Source organism: Diplotaxodon limnothrissa, linkage group LG2, assembly GCF_057381915.1.
Source record: "Diplotaxodon limnothrissa isolate DT_005_m linkage group LG2, D_limnothrissa_male_GT1.1, whole genome shotgun sequence".
Lineage (NCBI taxonomy): Eukaryota > Metazoa > Chordata > Actinopteri > Cichliformes > Cichlidae > Diplotaxodon > Diplotaxodon limnothrissa.
Window position 1 is genome coordinate 31,079,468 of NC_140597.1, and position 10,998 is coordinate 31,090,465.

Consider the following 10,998-nt stretch of genomic DNA (forward strand, 5'->3'; position numbering starts at 1 on the left):
GGCTGCAGTGATGCGGACGTGTGTTTGAAGCACTGATTCACCAGCTAACCCTGTTCATGTTTTTACAGACGAATCACTGAGGTGATCACTTTAAAGTGTCTTTGAGTTGGTTTTCAACTTTGCTTTTGTTCTCAGCTTTGTGTTTATGTATAAAACACCAGGTTTCGAAATGTATTCAGTAACTGTACCTAATGCCACACCTGATGCAGGTTTTAAATAATTATACACCTTAAGAGTCTCCTATAGCATCACCTACAATCCAAACATAGCTTCTGTGCTTCTTTACTATTCAGCCTCTTTTGACTCAGCTGGCAACTTTCAGACAACGTCCTATACTTTACCAAAATACAAACAGGCCCAGCCTTCACTGACCATGTTTCCTGTGGTAAATACAGACCATCCAGGATGCGACTGCTTCACAGTTTTTTAATCTTAACTACTGAACACAGTTGTCATTGGTTTCCATTGATCACAATAGGCAGGATGTAGCTATAATAGAACTGCAGAGAGAGAAGAGAGAGAAGTTGTTTATCAATTTAGTGACACTAAAATTCCAAACCAAGTCATGTCATTTTATTGTCCAACTAATTAATGGACTTTAATTTTTACATTTGAATAAAATTAACCAAAAAAAAAAAGAAGTTAATGAAAAATTTGATTCCAATTTAACACAGACATGACAGTCATTATAATTTATAATTAAGCTATAAATATTTTATTTGAGACATTTAAATAACATATTACTTGCTCAAAACACATTTACAGACATTAATGATTGTTGTGTTGCTCAGTGAGTTTTAAAAGTCCAATTTGTTGAGGTTACATGTTTCAACATAAAATAAACGTTTGTCACTGTAACCACAAGGAAATGAAGCAGCAGCAAGGGTCACTACACAAACCACAGGTGCAGATGCAGCTTTTAGCATGAAGAGCGTTGGTTATATTTTGACCCTTCCCTATAATTAGCGGTCCAACGGTATGTTGCATTCATGTCCATAACAGTCTTACTGCTTTAGAAATCATTACAGCAGTATTATAGGGGTATACTCTCTCACATGTACTCACCTGTTACTTTTCCTTTTCCATAACCAACACTGGTACCAAAAAAAACAAAACAACTTCATGATCTCCCTGCCATGCTTTCCAGGTCCCAGATATCATTGATCTCCATTTCGCAGTTTCTCCCTTGCTCTGTTGCATCTATCCTGCTGTGCTGAACCCCTTGAGTTGGCCTCCTGTATCCATTTTTTCATAATAGGATCGGATTGAAACACAAACATGGTCTGTAATTGCCAATACAACTAACCCTTTAAATACATGATGAGCTGGCGTGTTGAGTTTTACCTGACCTCTTATGTTGCTTCACTTCTCTGTACACAACAGACAGTGTTATCAGGAGCACAGACTGGGATGATGACTGTTTTCAGATTAAAGCTGTTTCTCTCTATTCAAGTGTAGAATTTGGTAACAGTTTAAAAGTAAGTATTATTAAAAAGCTGTAGATACATAGCTGCTTCGGCACACCTCCATTGTTTTTTTAAGGTAAAGGGTTATTAATAGGACAGATTTAATCTTAAGGTTTTAGTGCTTAAATCTAACAAAAAGCTGATATAAGTAAAACTAAACTGTGTGAAACAGAAAATGCACACAAAAGTAGTAGCCTTCAAAGTCTGTGTAACTGTTTCCAACATAAAAGATCCAGCTAGGTTTTTTATCACGTAATGTATGATCCTGGAATATCAGGCTGCAAATGCAAAAAACAATGTGCACTTTTCTGCGCATTTTTCACAGATACTGTAACACAATTAATTTTGTCAATAATGAGACTGTCTGCTTTACTATCAGTATCAATAGTAGGCTTGGAGAATATATTCACCACTGACTATCATGCTTACTTTAATAATCCTAAATGGTCAACACAAAGTAGTTATTAGCCTTTGGAGCCAAAGATTATTGAAAGAGATGTATGATCTGTAATTATAAGGATAGCTCACTGAAACCTTTGTTTTTTGTTTTTGTTTTTTTTTATTTTAAAAATGACACAAAAAGTCAACGAGATTAAAGTATTAAATATTTAATAACTTTAGAGCTTTGTTCATCAGTAATGCTGATAGGATGTGGATGTGAAACAGACTCCAAAGACATCAGTAACACAATAATTATCAACATCATTCAACCATCTCAAAGTTTATGTTAGACGTGCATTTCAGTATTTGTAAATATTTCTGTAAATTACCAAATGCACAATAATACAATCTTAAACAAAAAAGAATAATGTCACTGTCTCCAAATTTATCTCTACATGTGCATTTTGTTGTTTATCTAATATTGACATTGAATAAAAAAGCAAGAACATAATTATAAAAGCATAGTTGAGCTGATTAAATGTTATCTTGACTCTGAAGATCTCTTTGATATTCGTGCTGAAGCTTATTGTCAATTTACTGTCCAGTATAAACATATTCAAAGCATTTATAGGTTGTTGTAAGTGAAAAAAGGCTTCCACTGTGTTGCGCATGTGCCCATAGATCCAAAACTGATGCTTATTTTAATCACTATAAAAAGTAGTTAGCAGTGCACAAATCTACAATACTCTAAGGTTTTACTGTGTGGTGTTTCATGAGATGTTATGATTTGGTGGCATATAAAGAAATCTGATCTGATTTGTGTTTAAATGTATAAAGAATGTGTGTTTGTTATACTGCCAGTACTGCTTAGTAGTGATGACACCAAATAACACAATGTGTTTAATTATTCTTTAAAAATAATAATTCTATAAGAGAAGCTGGAATTTGGATGTTTTATCACTGCCCAGAGTACTGGTTGCACTGCAGTCATGCAACAGTTTAATCTGATGATTAATTTCCACAATTACAAAGTCAAAAACTAGTCAATTTCAAATTAAAAGAAAGTCCCTCATTACAATCACAGTCTTTGTTCCATCAGACCTTCAACAAAATACAAATGCAGAAAACACATACAGTGCTTCTGTAATTAAATATAGAGAGAATCTAAGACTGGATGCATTGATGCCCTGTCGTAATTTGGAACTCGAAGTAATGAAAATCAATATTAATGAGCTTTGATGATTAGTCTGATGTGAAATCACATTAAATGAAAAACCTTTAGGTATCTTTCCATCACCTTCTCCTCCATGGATTTTCAGTGTTGCAGCCCACCTAAACTCAGCAATCACTTAAATTACCTTTATGGACCTTTGCATACAAGCAATCACCTCCTGTCGGTTTTGTGTGCCTACATCGCTTTTTAGTCTTGACTTGGGCGTATTGTGTCTCCACCTCCACCTTCACTGCTGCTCTTTGCTCCACTTGGTCATCTTCTTCCTCTGCAGAGTAACAAGAAGATAAAATAAAGCTCAGTAAGTCATTAATACAATAGTTTGACTTATGCAGATTGACAGGAGTTAAAAAGAAACAGAAAATGATAAACATTTTTTAATGTCATTTCAGATTCTGAGCAAAAATCAAACACAAACTGATTTAAAATTGTCTTTTTTGTGAGTTCACATGACTTCTTTATCAACATGATCAGAATCAACCTTTTGGGATTTACTTAACTGAATTAACTGAGCATGCATCAAGACATTCCTTATCAATATTTAAGAAAGTAAAACGGTTGTTTGTTTGTTTGTTTTTAAAAAAAGCAAGAGCAAATTTTATTCTTTATATATTTAAATGTATTATCAATTTATAAAAAGAGCAATAAACAACCAGAGTGCAGTGAGCACAATGAAAGTTTTGTACCTTCTTGTCTTGCAGATATGTTGTTTTGTTTCTTCTTCTGAAAACAGATGACTGCTATACCCACAACTAAGAAAATCACCAGTGCTGAGAGGACACCAACCATCAATAGCAAAATTACTGCTGCAAAAATAAATGACATAAAAACAAATAAGTCAACAAATGAAGAAGACAACAAAGAAAATAAACATCAATGAATCCACTTCATAAAACTCCATTTTTATTTGCTAAAGTACCAGTCATCATTGCTGACATTTTGATTTCATGATATTAGTTGGGTTAAGTTAACTGGTTATTGTAAATATCCCATAGGTATGAGTGGAAATGGTTGTCTGTCTCTCTGTGTTAGCCCTAAATCAGTCTGGGGACCTGTCAAAGGTGTAGCCTGCCTCTTGCCCTAAAATAGCTGAGATTGACTCCAGCCCTCTCCACCACCCTGATAAGCAGAAGGGAATGGGTGGATATGATATTTGTGCCCTGTTGACTAATGTGCAAACAATAGAAATGAGCAAACAATGGAAGGATTTCTGAAAACCTTACAGTGCCCATAATAAACACAAATTGTTTTTAGCTTTTATTAATAATGTGTTCACTCACCACAGATAGATATCCTCTCTTCTTTGAAGACATTACTGACGTTGTTCCTGACTGAGCAGACCAGATGTCCTGAGACGTGCTGTTTCAGAATGATTTTGTAACTCTCATTATCTCCAGAAAGGAGCTCAGCATCTGTCAGTGTGCGTCCATCCAGAGTCCAGCTGTACTGAGGACTGTCCCCTCCCTCAGAGGAGCAGGACGCCCTCCTCTCTCCCTGGGACAGACACTCAGAGACCAGCAGGACAGAGGACACAGGAGCTGAGACAAATAAACACAGATGACTATTGATTTTAAGATGCGCGTTATTATTTATATTGTCCAATGAAGAACAGGGAAAATACAAAATACATGAAATTTTGTGAAAATATATAAATTACCAAAAAACTATTATGTGTGTGTGTTTATATATGTATGTGTGTGTGTGTGTGTGTGTGTGTGTGTGTGTGTGTGTGTGTGTGTGTGTAATTGTTGTCAATTTCCCATAGAGGATAGTTATTATTGTTATTTTTTTTTATTATTATAAAAGTATTTTAACATTTAATATTTACTATTAATGTTTACCTTGAATACAAAAGGTTAAAAAAATATGTTTAGATTTTACATCAAAATCTAATTCGTTATAGTCTCAAATGAAAAATAAATTTCACAATGTTAAATTTCTATCTACAAATTGTCATCATTTCCCAATCGGAGAAAAATTTACTCTCATTATTTACCTTGAATAAACAACTGTAAAGTCGGCTCGCCTGTTGATCTTCCATCTGAATCAAAGGTTTGAAGGGTATAATTACCACTGTCATTCCTACTCAGGTCACTGAGCCTAAATGTCCCATTAAAGGGGAGAATGACTGATCTATCTTGTACTATATTAGAAATAACCTTATTATTTCTGACATCTAGTATTTTTAATGAATTCTTTAACAGTTTGTATCTTGTTATTTTTGAGGTGCTGTCCATCAGCTGGATGTCCACAGTTCCTCCCAAAGCTCCATAACACAGAGCTCCATCCTGTCTGCCATCACAGTAAGTTTCTACACCTGCAAATAAATAGAAAAAAATAAACAAAATAAACACAATCAAAACATTGACAATTTTCATTGTTCAATGCCCTCCAAGTAGTAGTTGCTGTCGGTCACTGTAGCTTCACAGTCACATCATCATAAAATAGAAAAAATGTTAAATGTTGTACATAGCCTGTAGCCTTTCTACAAAAAAACAAAAACAAACAAACAAACAAAAAACCTTTTAATGGATTAATATCAGTAATTCAGTGATTTTCCAAAATGGGAAAAACAGAGGATTAAGCAAAGGAAAGTTTTAGATTTACTTTTCCATATAATTTGATAACTAAAATTCTCATTGCTATAATTAATTTAACCGCATACTCATGTTGAAGTTATCTCAGAATGAGGTATTATTGTTTTTTTAAACAATAATGCATCTGGCAGGAGTTTTTTAAAACACAAATACCATTAACTGACCTCAGTACAGGTCTTCAGAACTTTTTTTGTTTCTTTCATCGTTTCTCATTCAAGCTTGTTCTTATTTTTGAATCTTTTTTATTCTTTCTGTGCAGAAGCTACTTAAGAATTGTGCTATGTAAAAAAAAGTACATTATATTGTTATACCTCACCAAACAACACCAGAGATGATAGCTGTTAGACACCCAAAAAAAGCTGCATGGAAAACTTGTGTGAAAGCAGCACAATCACAACCACATCTACTATTATACTTGTGCTTGACACTTTAATTTTCTCATTTGGTGCAGCTAATAATGATTGGTGACCAAGTGGAAAGCTTCAGTATGACTTTAAAGCATAAAGTTTAATATTAAATCAGTAATATTAATAGCAGCCCATGTGTAACTAAAATAACTGGTAATACTAATAGATACACAGATGTTATATCACACATTGTTCATTCACTTCAAGAATCTGGAAACCTTAAACATTAAAGTTGTGTCTGAGTGTGGATATATGTTTTTCCTTTGAAATTCTGTTATATGTTGCACAAGTGATGTACACTGTGCTTTGCAGTTCTACTCAGATGGCGTTTATATGATTTGTGATAAACTTTACAATAACTTTAAAGCTATAAAATCATAAGTAACTTACATAACTTGCCTTCACCTTTGCCATTGTCTTTAACATCCAGGGTGAAATTAATTTTTTTCTCTTGGACTCCATTGGAATTAAAGACCTCAACAGTATATTGACCTGAATCATTCCTCCGCATGTTTGTGATCTTGACTGTCCTGTTCTCGATTATAAACTGTAGTCTGTTGTTAAATTCCTTGTCTGTTGTTGTTATTTTTTCTTTCTTCAGACTGAACACAGTTATGTTCCCCTTGGGAAGTACCTTCAAAAACTTCATTTCACGGCCACTAGCATTAGTCATCACTTGGATATACACAGTTCCTTTAAGAAGAGGAGAGCATGGACATGTGTTCTTGGTAAGATTACATGTAGTCTCATCAACTGGAAAGAAAGCTGGAAAAGATGCATTCAAAAGATTGTGAGTTTAAATTATTCACACTCCAAATGTACATTTTTGGCATCATTTTGAGGACAATCTTACCATGAGTTCCTGCTACTACTAGCAAAAGGATTAGAAACTGCTCCATGATCCTTATTCATCCACGCTTTGGTTTGAATCTTGAAAAGTAAATTTAAAAAATTGCACTTTAAAAATGAAATGAAATTATGAGCAAATCTGGCTATAAATCTGCTGGGACCTTTAGTTCACACTGAAACAGTAAATGGGTGATGATGTAGACACAGTATTTTTGTAAAAAGAATAAAATAAGCTAAACTGTCTTACTTCTCCTTCTCATTTTCCTCTCCCTGTTTTAATTGTACTTGCAAAACTGAGTCTAGACAACACTGTATCTGTTGTGGCCATTTTTGTTGAATGTTTATAAAATGCAATTTGTATTCATTTTTGTTTTTTCTTTAAAGGTGTAAGAATATACTGACCTGGTTTTGTTATGTAAATTTGTAATAAATTTTATTGGAGAAGCTTTTGGAAAGTGATTGGTTTATTAGCTTATGGACCCTCCCATTAATCAAGAGATTAAGAGCACCCTGGATGGGTGTGGTAAAGAGGTTTTTTGTTTGCCAAATGTCAGATGGGAAGACGGGAGGGTTAGAAAATGATTTTTGGAACACTTTTGAAGTTGTTAAAGCAAATTAAGTTAACTTTCATTTAATTTTAAGTTTTAAGAAGTTATTTGGCTGATTTCTGTTTGTAATTTTCCACGAAATAAACGGCATATGATTTTTAAACAATGGAGTCAGAAGTGCGTTCTAAAACAAACCTCCCGTTGCCACCCACGGCCTTTTCTTGGACTTTTTTGGTGTTTGGAACGTAAAAGGCCGCGACAGTATCACTAAAGCGAAACTTTTAAAGGGTGATTATCATACAATATCTCTTGTTTACGATGGTCTTGAGTTTTCTTCCTAGAAAGCACAGGCAACAATTCACAAATAGTGTAGAAGTGTCCTGGGGGGAGAGCGCTGTTGCTTAGCAGTCTTTACAGGCTGTGAGGGAGAGATGCCTTTTTGAGTGCTTAGGTTTGCATGAAAGGAAGGGAAATAAGCAATATAGAAAGAAAAAAGAGATGCAAAGCATTGCAACAGCATGAAACTGTGAAGCAGTATTGTTTAACTTTTGGAATGGCCGGCTGATTCACCAGCAAACCCTCTTCGCGTTTTTACAGACGAATCACTGAGGTGATCACTTTAAAGTAGCTTTGAGTTGGTTTTCAACTTTTGTTCTCAGCTTTGTGTTTATGTATAAAACACAGGATATCGAAATGTATTCAGTAACTGTTCTGTCACACTGACTGCAGGTTATAAATAAGTAAACACAGCTCACCTTAAGAGTCTCCTATAGCATCACCTACACTCCAAACATAGCTTCTATGCTTCTTCTTTACTATTCAGCCTCTGTGGACTCAGCAGGCAACTTTCAGATAAGCTCCTTTATTTTACCAAGATGCAAATAGGCCCAGTTTAGAATGACCATGTTTCCTGTAAGTGATCGGCTTCAAATAAACTGTACTCAGTTTTCATTGGTTTCCATTGCTTGGTGTTACTGATCAGATTCAGATAAGAATGCATAAACTCACACGAGGCAGGATGTAACTACAATAGAACTGTAGAGAGAGAAGTTGTGTATCAATTTAGTGACACTTAAACTCCCAAAACCAGTCGTGTCATTTTATACTCCAACTAATAATGCAGTTTCACTGAGACTGTAATATTTTCTTTTAAATAGATATAACCCAAAAAAAGAAGTTTACAAACAAATTGATGCCAGTTTAACACAGACATGACAGGCATTATAATGTATAATTAAGCTATAAATATTTTATTTGATACATCTGAGCTTAATTGCTCAAAACACATTTACAGACATTAATGATTGTTGTACTGCTCAATGTGTTGAGGTTAGATGTTAGGTTTTTTTTTTTTTTTTTTTTTTTTTTTCTTCTTTTTATAAATGACATCAGAAACAGCAGTATGCGACATTACGTGATGGCAGAGCTTCAGTTCATCCTTTGTCATTTTTTTTTTTTTTTTTTTTTTTTTTTTTAATAAATAGGACAGGGGGAATGAATGAGAGAAAGAGGGGGAGAGAAAGAAAGAAAACCAAAGGGGAGAAGAGACGGTGAGAAGGGGGGGAAGAGAGAGAGAAAAAAAAAAAAAAGAACTCCTGGGTCACCTGTATGGAGAAAAAAAAAAAAAACAAACAAAAAAAACAAACAGAGGAGACAGCAAACAACAAAGAGCAACATAATAATAGAGAAAACAAAGCACCATCACAATAAACTAGCTAGTCATAGATATCAATATTTACTAAATAATAAACGATATTGTGCAGCACGCAAGATAGACAGCGCACAGTGTGCTTTGAGGTAGCAGCCAAGAAAGCTTTAGTCCGCGTCTGTGAATACCCATGTGTGCATACCTGTGTGGATCAGCATGCTTGCATTCCAAAGGTTTCTCCATGTAATGATCTGCTAGGGAGTGTGGGGGGGCCACAGCCCCATCCTCCAGGGTGTGAAGCGGGTATGGAGGAGATCAAAACTCCAGACATCCAGAGGCCCCCAGAACACAAGAGACCATGGAAGACCAACAGAGGGGCAGCCGCGCCACTGTTCCAGTAAGAGCTGAGGAGAGTCCCAGATGAGGGCTCGCCCAGCAGCCGCGGAGCAGAAGTCAGGGGGAGTTGCAGTGACGCGCCCGTGAGCTCCGCCGGCCCCCAGCTGCGCCTGAGTGACCGAGCCCCAGGCCGAGAGGCCGGGGGCACCCCACCTCCAAAGGGGGCCGAGCGAGCCCCAGGCCCCAGGCCCCGACAAGCGGCCGCCAAGGAGTGAGCCGGTGTGTACCCGGACGCCCACCCCCAGACACAAAGAACCACCAACACACCGACACCTGAGGGAGTCCGCCACCGGCAGGGGAAGTGGTGGTGGGTGGAGATAGGCCTCCAAACCTTGGAGGGCCTGAGGTGTCCCCAGAGAGGTGGCGTCTGATACCCAACCTGACATATAGACACAGACATACAGGCACACACAGACACAAACATCCATTCCCACCCTCATGCTCTCATATGCACTCACTCCACACTCAACCAACGTGGAGACAGACATAAAGAGACGCTGTACACACAATCACACTCCCCAAGCGTACTCTACAAACCGGGTCTAGGTACCCTTGCCCCTGGAGGGGGGAATTGCACCCAGACCCAGGTGGTGTTACCCTTTTCCCTGCGGTGGGGAGAGGCAGACCACCCCGACTCCGCAGCAGCAGGGAGGCCCCACACCCCAGACCGCAGTCGGACGGCCAACTCCTCCTACTAGCCCTCCCGCTCCAGCAGGCCGCAGAGAATGGGGGTGGTGTTAGGTTTTAACATAAAAGAAAAGATTGTCATTGTAACCACAACAGTAAGGGTCACTACACACACGACAAGCTCAGATGCAGCTTTTACCACGAAGAGCCTCTGTATGTTTCTTCTTGCTTATATTCTGACCCTTCACCATAGTATACTTTCACACTCTATCTGTAGTTTAGAACGATCTTCACATTGAGAAAGAACATGCAACAACTTAAGTAGTGACAGTAAACACACTGACTTGCGCAATCTCACAGCTGTATATCAAAATGTCAGAGGATCCAGTCAGTTCCCCCCCTGAGAGAATGAACATCTTCAGCTACAACTACAACTCGATCTTGTAGCACTTTGGCTTAATAGTAAAAATACGTTTTCATGTGTCCTGACAACAAAAAGAACAACTCTTGATTTTCTAGTCATGTCATAAATTCTATTGATAGTGATTAATGTTGAGTTTCCTGAAAATTTTTAAAAATTTAAAATAATGTTTTTGAGATTTTTAGATTGTGAAATTGCTGATTCAATGTTTATAATTCACAACCTTATGAAATGGCAAAGGAAACTCTTCACACCTTCTTAGCAGAAAGGAGAAATATACATGCAAAGTGATCAAATACATACATTCACACTGTGGTGTTATTTCACACTTGTCTAACACCCATGCCTTTGCTTTGTAACTTTTCTGTTGCAGAGCTCAACTCACTCGCTCTCTTCTGGTTCAATTCCTTCACCCAACACTGGTTGT

General features: G+C 36.9%; 1 protein-coding gene across 1 annotated transcript; it reads right to left on the reverse strand.

Annotated features, from left to right (window-relative positions):
• Positions 1 to 1,362: 1,362 nt before the first annotated feature.
• Positions 1,363 to 6,984, reverse strand: LOC146638723 (uncharacterized). The gene is made up of 7 exons (XM_085364450.1): positions 6,936 to 6,984; positions 6,482 to 6,847; positions 5,075 to 5,395; positions 4,359 to 4,616; positions 3,765 to 3,884; positions 3,206 to 3,346; positions 1,363 to 1,370 (listed from the first exon to the last, which is right to left on the reverse strand). The coding sequence occupies exons 1-7, from the start codon at positions 6,979 to 6,981 to the stop codon at positions 1,363 to 1,365; spliced, it is 1,260 nt and encodes a 419-aa protein (XP_085220576.1). The 5' UTR covers positions 6,982 to 6,984.
• Between the last annotated feature and the right edge of the window lie 4,014 nt (positions 6,985 to 10,998).

What these genes read in the sequence shown, in the direction of transcription:
- LOC146638723 (XM_085364450.1), bottom strand. Translation starts at nt 6,981, where the DNA reads ATGGAGCAGTTTCTAATCCTTTTGCTAGTAGTAGCAGGAACTCATG. An exon ending in AGTAGTAGCAGGAACTCATG is followed by an intron (nt 6,848 to 6,935) that starts GTAAGATTGTCC and finishes CATCTTTTCCAG; the next exon opens with CTTTCTTTCCAGTTGATGAG. An exon ending in CATATCTGCAAGACAAGAAG is followed by an intron (nt 3,347 to 3,764) that starts GTACAAAACTTT and finishes GTTACTCTGCAG; the next exon opens with AGGAAGAAGATGACCAAGTG.